Source organism: Crinia signifera, chromosome 1 (genome assembly GCF_055691185.1).
Source record: "Crinia signifera chromosome 1, ASM5569118v1, whole genome shotgun sequence".
Taxonomy (NCBI): Eukaryota; Metazoa; Chordata; class Amphibia; order Anura; family Myobatrachidae; genus Crinia; species Crinia signifera.
In genome coordinates, this window is record NC_139217.1 from 172,775,948 (window position 1) to 172,789,582 (window position 13,635).

Consider the following 13,635-nt stretch of genomic DNA (forward strand, 5'->3'; position numbering starts at 1 on the left):
TTGCTACTGATGTTTGCCAGTACTACTGAGTAAAATAGATTTGTTTATACCAGTTACAACTCATTGATAACTTAATAACTGGAAAATGAAAACCCGGCCAACGCCGGTAGTACACTATATATTTTCTTTCTTTTTGGGTGCCAGTATTGACAAGTGTCAGCATAGACCACCAATTAGTGTAACGCATACCCCTCACTTCGCTCGCCATGCTTCGGCCACTTCTATATTCTCTCTCTGGGGGTTATTCTAGTCCATTCTTTCTGACAAAATCCTTCTTAGATGGACAAAACCATGTGCACTGCGGGTGGGGCAGATGTAACTTGTGCAGAAAGAATTAGATTTGGGTGGGGTTTTTCTTCAAAGTGAGATCTATATTGAAGTGTAAAATCATGCAGTCAGTATTTTCCCTGCACAGAAACAAAATAACTCACCCAAATCTAATTCTCTCTGCACATGTTACATCTGCCCCCCTGCAGTGCACATGGTTTTGTCCATCTAAGAAGGATTTTGTCAGAAAGAATGAACTAGAATAAACCCCTCTATGCCAACATGGACGATGAATTAAAAAAAAAAAAAAATTAGGAATAAAAGTCATAAAAAACTCGTCGACCTTGTCATGTTTCTACTTTTTTCATGTAGACCTTTTGACTCTGTCAACCTTTCCCATGTTGACCTTGACCTTATCAACCGTTTGACCCTGTTGACCTATTGCATGTCAACCTTTTGGGGTAGACCTTCTTTCTTTCTAGACACTGTAGATCTATCAACTGGAACTAGTTTAGACTTTGGTCGCATCTCCAAGATACTATTGGCCTAATTCAGACCAGATTGCAGAACAAATTTGCTCTTAATATGGGAGGCTGATGTAACATGTGTAGAGAGAGTTAGATTTGGTGGGGTGTGTTCAATCTGACATCTAAATTGCAGTGTAAAAATAAAGTAGCCAGTATTTACCCTGCACAAAAACAAATTACTCACCCAAATCTAACTCCCTCTCTCTGCATGTTACATCAGCATTGCACACGATTGTGTCTATTTGCTAAAAAAGCAGCTTTGCAGTCAGGTCTGATTTTGGTCCTCTGTACTGTGTTCATCATGATGGGGGGTGTTTTGTTTTTGAGTTCGTCAGGGGCAGTGCAATTGTTTTTTTATGTGGGAGCCAATGTATTTTATTTTTGTTTTCCATAGGGACCAGTTTAATTCAGACTTTATTTATGGGCGCCAATCGGTTCGTTTTTTTCTTGTGTAGACCTGATCGTGTGCTTTGGCAGTTTTAAAATCTGGTTTGGTGTTCCATGAATTGAAAATTTTTGAAAATCACTGCTGTACATTCTACTACAAAATAAAAAGTAGGCGCTTAAAGAATTGATGATTAAAATCTGTTTATATATACACAAATTATATCTACAAATCTCGAGCACACTGCTGCTGTCTGTGCGAGCCTCTGTGTGGGCTCACCTAGACTGGAAAAGAGGCTGTTTGTGGTAGAAGACTGCTCATGTGTGCCAAGGACTTGAGGATAATCAAAGATAAATGAAAGCAATATTATTGTGTAAAATATTTTTTAATAAAGCATATAAAAATGTCACAAATAAATATAACCATAACAAATACAAGTTGGATAAATACAATACAGAAGATATCTGCTATAAAATTCTACATTTGTGTTGGGGATATGTGTTATTAATAAATCCTTAAAAAAGGGAAAGTGGATGTCCTGGTATGCTGGGCGTCCCCAGCAAGCATGGGTCTTTTATCCGCTGAATGGATATGTCTCCCTATTACATATGGGGTATAGAGCTTACTTATGCGCTATTCTCTCCAGTAGGCCAGAGATTGGGATTGGGTCCCGGCCATATATTTACAAGGCTACAGATCTATACTGCAGGATTATACTTACGCGTTGGAGGAATATTACCAGGGGTGTAACTAGGACTTTATGGGCCCCATAGCAAAAAATTTAAAGGGGCCCCCCTATTATCACTACAATGACCTTTGGTGGGGGAAGCAAAATAAACAGTGAGAGGAGTGATAGACAAAGGCCACGTTGGACTAAAGTAGAAATGCAGTAAAAACACCGCAATTTCTAATGCACTAAAGCCCCTTATGGTAGGGCAACTGCGAAGTGTGTGTGTGTGGGGGGGGGGGGGTAACACTATAGAAGCCTATGGGCTTCTCTGCGCATCACTGCTGTGTAAGGGAACTGACACAGATCCCTCCCAGCATGTCCCGAAGTTGCCGGCATCTCTGCACATGTGCAAAGGGACTCCCAGGACACAGATCTGAAAGTCCAGACAATGGGGGTGATCGCAAAGGACTGCTCTTATCAGATGAGCTGCCCTTTGCATTGCTTGTTACATATGTGAGTACATATGCAATGAGCATTGTGGCTCTCTTGGTACATCCCGTCCCAAGAGGGAAAAAGAGAGAGGAGTAAGTAGGGAGAGGGAGAGAAGGATGCTCAGGGAAAGAGAGAGGTCTTCATGAAAAAAGAGGGAATGAGAGAGAGGGAGGGTGTAAGAAAGAAAAGGGAAAGAGCAAGTGAGAAAGGGAAGGGTGCAAACAGGAGAGAGGGGATATCAGGGAGGAGAGAAAAATAGGAAAGCAAGAGAGTGAGAGAAAGGAGGAGGGAAATAGGGAGAAAGATTGGGGGAGAGAGGAGTATCGGAATGAGAGAGAGACAAGTTGTCAGGTAGAGAGAGGGTGTTAGAGAGACATGGAAGTAGAGGTTGTCAGGGAGAGAAAGGGCATGAAATAAAGAGAGGCAAAGTGTGGGTAAAGACGTGGAGAGGAGAGAGACAGGAGAGGAGAAAGAGAGAGACTAGGGGCAGAGAAAGATAAAGAGGGGTGTTATGGAGGTGGAATGAGAGAGTGTTGAGAGAAAGAGGGAGAGAGGGGGCAGGGAGAGAAAGCAAGGGGACAGGGAGATAGAGCAGGGGAGAAAAAAAGGAGAAACAGAAGGGGTAGAGCAAGGGAGAGATAAGAGAAAGGGGATGGCGTGAGAGTGAAAAAGAGGGGTGTGGGGCGAGATAGGGTGAGACAGGGGAGGCAAGGCAAGGGGAGTTCTCTTTGTTATTCTCCCCCACACACACAGTACTAGCAGTCAGGTCTCCTGTGCCCTGGTGCTGCAGCAGTGGGGATGGTGTGAGAGCAAAAGAGGGGTGAGGCAAGAGAGGGGAGAGAGATGACACAGAAAGAGGGAGTGAGTGAGAGGAAGGTGGATAGAGAGAGAGAAGTGTGGGGGAAGAGGGGAGGAGTGTGAATGGGGAAGTAAGGCAAGGCAGGAGTGAGAGAAAGCATGGGTTAGACAAGGGTTGACTTTGTCTGTCCCCCCCCCCCCTTCCACCCAGTATGTGGCAGATCTCCTGGACTTCGTCTCCTTCTAACCTGCTTAGTCAATGTCAGGCCTCCTCTGCCTGGGCTCTGGCAGCGGCTGGTCCCCCAGCCCCGCTTCCCCCAGCTGCTGGTCTCCTCTGCACCCAATGCCGGCTCCTGCAGTGGCTAGTCCCTCAGCGGCCCTCCCCCAGCAGCAGCTCTCCCAGTGGTGGCTCCCACAGTGGCTGGTCTCCTCTGCCTTGGAGCTGGTTCCAGCAGCTAGTCTTCAATGCCTCGGCTCCTGCAGTGGCTGCTGGTCCCTCAGCCAAGGCTCCCCTAGCGGCTGATCTCCTATGCGCCGCTGTCTTCACATCAGTGTTGGTAAGGGGGAGGGCTGCACAACTGTTACCTGCCAAAAAACGCTGCTGCCGGGTTCCCATTTCACAAAGACACACTTATTGTTCGTGAGTGGACAGGTACCATGCTCATTTATTAAAAACAGAACCCTCAGGGAGAATTTTTGGATTCATAAATTGAGGACCCTCAGTACCGAAGGGCTCAATTAAACCATTGAATTCGACCCCTGATGAAGAACGTATCTATGAAGCATAAAACTGTGCGGCTGCTCCATTGTAGCACTGTCATACCTAGTTATTTCTGCACATTTGTTCAGCATGTTCTCTCCAGTTGCTGCATTCTCAGGATATTCCAGCCTGCACTTCTGCTTCCATACATTCAATGAAAGTCTGTGTGCTGCTAATTGCACACCTGTGACAACCCTATCTAGCTCAGAAACTCCTGATCAGCTATTAACTCCCTGATTGCCTGTTTGCTGAAGTCATGATAGCTGTCCTCTTATGCACCAACTATTCCATTCAGAGTCCATTTCTGCTATTGCAATTGCTGCCTGTATATTCATCCAATCAGTGCAAGGCAGGGGGTTTAAATATTCAGCTCCTGGACTAAGAGGTTGCTCTCAGCAAAGTCGCTACCATGTCCTGATACCAGGTACTCCACATTTTCCTGACCTGCACCCAGCTATTGTGTGCTACATCTCTGCTGTGAAGCTTCCAGTAATCCTGCCATTCAGCTGTATCCAGACCCTCATCAGTTGCTACACTGCAATCCTCCAACTCCGGGCCAGTCTCTGGTTATTCTCCAGTCAGCTCTACAGTGCTTACAGTTCACCAACTCTGGTCCAGCTATATCTTGATCCCAGCAGCTGTCAGCCAATCTTCAGTCATCCAACCATCCAATCTTCAGTCATCCAACCATCCAATCTTCAGTCATCCAACCATCCAATCTTCAGTCATCCAACCATCCAATCTTCAGTCATCCAACCATCCTATCTTCAGTCATCAAATCATCCAATCGTCCAATCTTCAGGTATCCTTCTTTTTCTTTAAACTCAAATCCTGAACATTGCCTTGTCCTCTCCGAATTTCCTGCACGTATTCTTGTTTATTTTGCAAAGGACTGCCATCTTGTTTATTTGCAAAGGACTGCCATCTTTTTGCTATTTATCAGAGACTTGCATCTATTTATTATTTTGTCCACTCAAAGAATTATTGAACCTGGTTATTTTATCCATTGTATGAGTTCATTCAATAAACCTGTTCGTGTTAACCCATCTCCTGCTGGTCACGCCTCTCTTCCTGAGATCCGCACAACACCATCAAACTACAGGAATTACCGTCTAAAAAATTTTCTGTAGTCTCCACCATGTTGGACATGAGCTTGCTGCCCAGCTGAAATTTCAGTAAACCTTTTTAGTAGCTCCTCCATGTTACCCTGTACTTCCCCTTTAAGGGCAAACTTAGGAGGCTTAATAATATGTACCAGACTTATAACACAGGCCAAGCCAACACCCACCTGCTTTGCTGGCTAGTAAAAATATAACAGCAAACAGTCTATCAATAATGTGGTGGCCCTTTAAGGCTGCCTCATTGCTTTCAACTCCAGGTTGTCCTGTTCTTCATCACAGGCACAGTTGGGTTGCTTATGCTAACCAAATTCACACCACAAGTGAAAACCTGCACAATGTATAACCAGCGAAGGGAAAAATAAACTTGCCCATTTAAACCACAATTAACTGACCTACCAGACCTCGGCTGTATGAAGTCCAGTTTTGCTCGCATTCTCCACCAATTGTGACAAGGATCACATACATGGGATTCAAATGAAGTCTTTGGGTCTTTATTTTGAAAAGCACGTCACAGCATACCAGGCAAGTGTAGTTACAGGCAGCAGCATACAGGTAATCACAGCATATCCAGTGTTCCCTTCCAGAGCCCACATCCCGGCCTATCGCTTGGGCAGCTAATCCACCATCAAGAGCATTTACCCTTTGCCCTGGAGACGCCTATATCAGGAAAACCGCAAACACAATGAAACAACGCTTCCTGCATAGAAATAATAATTAAAATTTATTATAAAATACACTACAACAATATAGTGCGCAGGTGACGTTACTCTTTTACTTATTTATATGTTTTAAAGAGGTTGAAAATGAAAAGTTGTCTCCTGTGAATACAATTTGAAATTCTGTCGGCATTAGGTCTGAGTTATCAAAATAGTGGTTAGAATTAAACAGCTAACAAAAACGTTCCACCTTGTGAGCGGGAAGGGGGGGGGGGGGGTTTACGAATATAGTTAGGAAGTTAGGGGGCACTGGACAACTGGCCATTAACCAAAGGGGGCGGTAGGCTGGAAAAGGCTGAGAACCACTGCTCTAGACAGTCTGGTTTTCTGTCCTTTGAGGTCCGGAGATGGACCACGGTCTGCCAGTTGCCTACCGATTGCTCTGTAGTGTACAATTTACTCCTTTGTCCCAAAGATGGATTAAGACTTCAAGCCAGCATTTCACCTGTTATTAATGAGTCGCTAAACCTGTGTCATTTATGTTTCCTAATAAAAGGGGGAAAACAAGAATCTGTATGAAATGTACTGCACAACAGACTCACAACACTCATAAAACCAGCACATCTAGATCTTCATAAAGCGAGCCCACAGATTTAACTAAAGGTGCCCATAGACGCTCTGATGAGAGCGTCCGTTTTGTGTTTAAATAGCACGCATCGCATGCCTTGTGCATGCAATGAGATGCGATGCGATGAAAAGCCAGTACAAAAAGTATGTGCAGCACATACTTTTTGTACTGTACGAAGAGATGCGACGGGAGCGCGCATCTCAAAGTACAAAACAGACCCGCCGGGATCGGAGCGTGTATGGCCACCTTTACACTGCTTCATTAACTTAGGTATAATAGCTAGGGATCTGGCTGGTAGGCAGATTTGTTATACTCATGTATGCTCAACTCTTAATCCTCAGGGCAGAAGCACACTGCCATCCTTCCATTTCTGTCCATTGATGATCACTATGGAGCTAGTGTAAACATACGGAGCCTGTGCTGTATTTCTTCAAAGTGCGGGGGTGCGGGGGGGTCACTCCCATAAGTACACTGCTGATATGGCAGTGCCAGTGATCTAGTGATCCCCAGAGGATGATTTACCACATTGTGAGTCCAGTCACAGCTGTAAAGAGGAGGGGCAATCAGAGAGGAGCCAGGGGTTATGCAGCATGTTACGATAAGGGCCATATAAAGGTACTGTATGTTGGTACCCCAGGGCAACTAACGGTACTTATGTAGTATCTGGGCTGCCGATTTTTTGATTGTATGCCTTAAGTTAAGGCATACAATCAGATGCGATGCGATGCGATATCGCATCGCATCGCATCGCATCCGATATCGGATGCGATGACCCGATTTTTCCATAGGAATCAATGTTAAAATGATTCCTATGGAAAAATGGGTCCTTTTCATACCCCTACTATCCAAGTGGGCATGGAGTTGGATATAAACCTGTGGCGAGCGTAGCGAGCCACCGAGCCCGAAGCGTGGCGAGCGGACGGTATTCGTCCCCTCGCGGGGCTCGCTTCGCTCGCCACGCTTCGGGCTCGGTGGCTCGCTACGCTCGCCACAGGTTTATATCCAACTCCATGCCCACTTGGATAGTAGGGGTATGAAAAGGACCCATTTTTCCCATTGAATTCCATGTTAAAATGGACTCAGTCCATTTTAACATTGATTCCTATGGAAAAATCGGGTCATCGCATCGCATCGCATCGCATCGAATCGCATGGTCGCATGCGATGCGATGCGATCTCCCGATCCGACCCGATTTAGAAATCGGCAGCCCAGATACTACATAAGTACCCAACTAACTAATAAAGTTGTTAATGCTGGGGACATTAATATATTGTACATTGTGTAAATACTTCCAGCACCACAAATGTGTTAAACACACTGAAGTACCCCCAGTTCACATTATACCACAGAGAAAATCCAGTTCATATATTCCTCCGTGCCCCCATGCTGGTGATGTAGATATTTGGGGGGTTCTGCATTGAGTGGGGACACCTGGGTGAGCAGCCCACCTGTCTGAAACCCTCTCCTCGAATAAATGCAAATGCTTCTTTTTCCAGAAAACAAATAAAAAATGAACTTGTTTTGGTAAATAATTAATTGTCAGAGAGCTAAGCCAATCAGGTGGGATGGTTACCAATACTGCCTCATGGCACTGAGGTCATGGGCTCGATTCCCACCATGGCCCTAACTGTACAGAGTTTGTATATTCTCCTCATAAGGGCATAAAGTGGAACTTGAGAGGTGGTGGAACTTATATCACCTGCCACCAAATCCCCTTCCCTCTCCCCATCAGGTGGAGCCCAGGCCAATGCCCTACCTCCCACACTTTATGAAGGCACAGTGGTCTCACAAGAAAGGAATTTGGTCACACAATAGTACCTCCAATTCAAATTGCCCAACACAGTAGCACAATCATATTCACATTTCACAGCATGTAGTGCATTCATATTTCACCACATTGCAGTGCCCCTTATTCATGTTATGACACAAAGTAGTTCCCCTTATTTAAGTTACGATACACAGTAGTACTACTTATACATGTAATGCGCACAGTAGTATTGCTGCTAATACATATACTTTCCGCAACAGTAGTAGTCCTTACACAAAATGTTCACAGTAAGTGTCCCTCAAGCAGCTTTCCCTCCACTCTGTGTCCCCCCAGCCTACTCACCTTGTTTTCAGCATGCACAAAGCCAGCTCCTCTTAGTCGCATTTCTTCACTTAATTGGCTCCCAAAAAAATTACCATAGAGTGTGTGTGTGCGCGTACATGTGGCAGGGTTGTAATCTCCACTGGGGCAGGGTCTGATGTGAATGTTCAACTATTCTATGGAAAGCGCTTTGGAATATGTGTGATATATCAATAACTGGTAATAAATAAATTAAAAAATTAATAAATGAATGTCTATAGAAGATACTGGCCACCCATTATACAGGCTTTCTACAAAACCAAAAGCCTGGGACCCTGGAGCCAGAGTTCCTTCTAACTGATTTTGAGGTGAAGCTGTCATCTGAAATGATCTCCTCAGCCACTTAGGGCAGTATTCAATGAGAAAAGTTCTCCGTGTTTTGTGGAGAACTTGTGCTTTGTTCGCCTTGGACGGAGCATTTTGCTCTCCAAAAGCGAGCAACCCTATTCAATGTGAAATGTTCTCCGTCTTTCTAAGTGACTTTCTCCGTGTAGCAATTCTCCATCTTTTGATGGAGAGCTGGAATGTGAACTTTTAAACTAAAAGGTTTTTTTAAGAAATTTTGGTGTAAAAAAATCAGGTTTTTTTTTCTGTGAAGGGGCATGTTATTTTTATTCATGTGCTTCTAGCACATGAATATATATTTAATAAAAAAAAAATTTTTTTTTTTAATTTTTTTTTTTTTTTACACAGTGCAGCCAGCAGGGGGCCGGAGCGCTCGAGCCGCTCATTAGATATTCATATATTCACTGCACCCGAATGTAACTATGCACAAACGGGTGCAGTGAATACTGGGTCCCCTGCTGGCTATAGGGGGGTGCAGCCTGGGTCCTGGAGAGCCCCCCTCCCCTCCACAGTCCTCTGGAGCAGCCAGGGAGACTTTAATCTCTCTGGCTGCTTCCGGCTCCCTGCAGGGGTTAAGACTCTCCGCGAGTGGCGGAGAGCATCAGCCACATTGAATAGAGGGTACTTATGTAGTATCTGGGCTGCCGATTTTTTGATTGTATGCCTTAAGTTAAGGCATACAATCAGATGCGATGCGATGCGATATCGCATCGCATCGCATCGCATCGCATCCGATATCGGATGCGATGACCCGATTTTTCCATAGGAATCAATGTTAAAATGATTCCTATGGAAAAATGGGTCCTTTTCATACCCCTACTATCCAAGTGGGCATGGAGTTGGATATAAACCTGTGGCGAGCGTAGCGAGCCACCGAGCCCGAAGCGTGGCGAGCGAAGCGAGCCCCGCGAGGGGACGGTATTCGTCCCCTCGCGGGGCTCGCTTCGCTCGCCACGCTTCGGGCTCGGTGGCTCGCTACGCTCGCCACAGGTTTATATCCAACTCCATGCCCACTTGGATAGTAGGGGTATGAAAAGGACCCATTTTTCCCATTGAATTCCATGTTAAAATGGACTCAGTCCATTTTAACATTGATTCCTATGGAAAAATCGGGTCATCGCATCGCATCGCATCGCATCGAATCGCATGGTCGCATGCGATGCGATGCGATCTCCCGATCCGACCCGATTTAGAAATCGGCAGCCCAGATACTACATAAGTACCGAATAGAGGGAGCAGGAGTGGCAGAGAGCCCTCCGGAACACGGAGAGTGCATGGAGAGCGAAATAAAACGCTCTCCATGCACGGAGAACTTTTTCATTGAATACTGCCCTTAATGACCAGACATACATTTGTTTTAGTTAAGTGTATTTAAGCACATATTCATTTTTCAGGACAGATACTACTTTAGTTTTGTAGGTATAGGAATAAATGCCTTTTATAGAGAAATCCTATCATCCTGCTGCCATCCTGAATAGAGCATGATGGTACTGTACTGTTTGGATTCCTGGCCCGCTCTGAAACATCACATCCTTCTGGCCATAGACATACTGTACTGCATACTGGTATAGAAAAGCACATTGTTGTTCATTTACCCTTGCGTGAGTTTTTTTTTTAGGTCCTATATGAATTATATTTATAATTAAGATTTTACTCATATGTGGCCTGCATTTTTTTTATATAAATATGCCTCCCGTGTGCATGAAGGAACTGCATTACCCTATATAGTTTGAATAATTTTGGATTCTAAAGTTTATGCAATCAAATAAGCAATAATTATTTACACATTAAGACACATCAAAATATCTATCTATCTATCTACCTATCTATCTGTCTATCTATATATCTATCTACAGTATCTATTTATCTATCTGAAATATCGTATCTATTATATCTATCTATCTGCAGTATCTATATATCTATTTATCTATCTACAATACCTATCATATCTATCTATCTATCTATAATTCCTATGGTATCTATCTATCTATCTATAATTCCTATGGTATCTATCTATCTATCTATCTATCTATCTATCTATCTACAGTATCTATTTATCTATCTGAAATATCATATCTATTATATCTATCTATCTGAAATATCGTATCTATTATATCTATCTATCTGCAGTATCTATATATCTATTTATCTATCTACAATACCTATCATATCTATCTATCTATCTATCTATCTATCTATCTACAATACCTATCATATATATCTATCTATCTATCTATCTATCTATCTACAATACCTATCATATCTATCTATCTATCTATCTATCTATCTATCTATCTATCTATCTATCATACCTATCATATCTATCTACCTATCTATCTATCTATCTATCTATCTATAATACCTATCATATCTATCTATCTATCTATCTATCTATCTATCTATCTATCTATCTACAATACCTATCATATCTATCTACAATACCTATCATATCTATCTATCTATCTATCTATCTATCTATCTATCTATCTATCTATCTATCTTCCCCTTGGTCCTTTCAAGTGAAGAAGAAATCCGCCTAGGGGGATGTGCATTAATACCATGAGCTGGATGTAATATGACCAAGAAAGAATTGATTATTTATTTACTAGTCCTGGAACTATGGAAGCATGTGACACAGGAATGTGTAAATTCATAGATCTAACAGGTGCACACTGCTCAGAAACAGAACTGTGCAAGTACACGGTGTTACCTTTTAAAATGTTGCAATCTTTCCAATGACATAGCTAAACACATCCAGATATGTCATATTTACAGAAACGACATCCCTGCATTAATAGATGATGTAAGTAAGGCAAGCCTGCACATTAGAACACTTTACATGCACAAGATAAATACTGACAACTGGCAAACACTTGTTTTAGGAATATATAGATATTTACAAGTGTTGTTATATTTAGTTACATTTGATTTCATTATTGAACAATTGTTTTCCTGCCATTGTTGAAAATAAGATTTGTGACACACTTAAGAAAATATTACTTTAATGTTGATAATATATTATGCAAGCTCTCACTGTACAAGTGTCACTGGTGTCACAGAGTAGTTGCCTTAAAGTTATATCTAGATTTAAAAACTCTGTCTATCTATCTATCTATCTATCTATCTATCGATAGATAAATAGATAGATACTGCAGATAGATAACTAACATTCATTTTAAATTAACAGATATGCAATCACCTACCTAAATTAACAACCACTGATTGACCACTTACCTCTGAAGAGAGACAAAAACAGGTAGAACCAAAACACTACAACCTTCTGACACTTCCCCAAAAGCATGTTACTAGCAAGCCAGCTCCAAGTAGATGTCAATTAAAATCACACACTGGATGGATGCAGATCCGAAACTGACTCCATCAGCTGTTGTCCAAATAAAACATCTTCATTGAAAAAGCTGTAACAACAATAAAACATTGTATCCCAGAGGCGAGATAAACTTCCAGATGTTGTTACATCCGAAGTGTGGCAGGAATGCAGTCCGGGAGCAGTGCTATAATCTGACCATCTCTATTCTCTTTACAAGGACATATAACAATAGAAAAAACCAACCAGGCAATAATAAAGCAGTGAAATGAATATTGCTCAGTGGGCACAGAGGGATTGTGGTTTCTGCAGTGTGCCTACACAACGTGCATGGGGGAGACTGGAGGGAGGGAGACACACGCTGCTGGGGGGAGTAAGCTGCTTACACCTAGGGGATCTGATGTCCACTCTCCCTCTCATGCATGAGCTAGACTGCATCAGATGGGTCACAGATGTGCTGTATTACACACATACAGTAGGTAGGCTGGATCACAGGGTCATTTTTGTATTCGGGGGAAATTCTGCAGCAGTGTTCTTCTATAAGTCCTCAGAAGTGGCTGTGAGGCATTTATTCTCTGTTGCACGCTAATAATCAGCGGAGCACGTATGTAATACAGGATAGCTGATGATGCCCTATCTAGCTATTTGTAAGGTAACCATTTATTCTGGTATCAATATTGTCATTTATCAGGTAGAAAAACAATATGTGAAATGGTTTATGCAGTAGTGCTGACATCACACTTTTTTGTATGGTTCACACTGTGTACATTATTTTTCTCAAATAGGAATGCATAGGCATACATATTACAGACGAAGGTAACAATTCATAGGGGTAAAGTTACTAAAATGGGAGTTTTAGGAACCAATCAGATTTAATTTTTATTTATTTAGCACCTTCTAGAAGATAATAGATTGAGGGTGAAATTTAATAAGATGAGGGAATCAGAAAGTGAGAGATTTGGTAAGAAATCTCCAGTTTTTTAAAGCGGCAATCATTTACACTGCAAAATCAGTGTAAATGATTGCCGCTTTAAAAACCCTGGAGATTTCTTACCAAATCTCTCACTTTCTGATTCACTCATCTTATTAAATTAAAAACTCTCGCTCTACATCCCTCTCTAAATCTCTCTCGATAAAGACAGATACAGATATACAGCATGGTGTGGCAAAAAAAAAAAAAATTGTCTCAAAGTAGTTTATGAACCGCCTCTTGCAGGTCAATATAAGATTGTATAAAAAAATTGGTAGAATATTTATTAATACAGTAAATACACACTAAATACAAAGCCAGCCCAGAGACTGTACAGTAGCGCTCTCATGGCTTACACACATTTGAGGGAAATGTCCCCATGTCCAGCACCGTGAAAGTGCTGATAAAATATTTAAGTGTGGATTACAGATATAAGTAATATTATACAAATGAAAGAAAAAAGTTTTTTAATAGTAAATTTAAGTTTCCTATAATATATTGGGGGTAAATTTACTGAGATGGGAGTTCTATTTCACCTGGGATGTTGCTCTGGGCAACCAATC

At 42.3% G+C, this 13,635-nt stretch overlaps 1 protein-coding gene across 1 annotated transcript in view; it reads right to left on the reverse strand.

Annotated features, from left to right (window-relative positions):
- LOC146064089 (neuronal acetylcholine receptor subunit alpha-7-like) overlaps positions 1 to 12,540 on the reverse strand; it is a 111,796-nt gene extending 99,256 nt beyond the window's left edge. The window contains exon 1 of the mRNA XM_083177177.1: positions 12,012 to 12,540. Coding sequence (XP_083033303.1) covers positions 12,012 to 12,078 — 67 coding nt within the window. The 5' untranslated portion in view covers positions 12,079 to 12,540. The remainder of the gene's footprint in view (positions 1 to 12,011) is intronic.
- Positions 12,541 to 13,635: the final 1,095 nt, after the last annotated feature.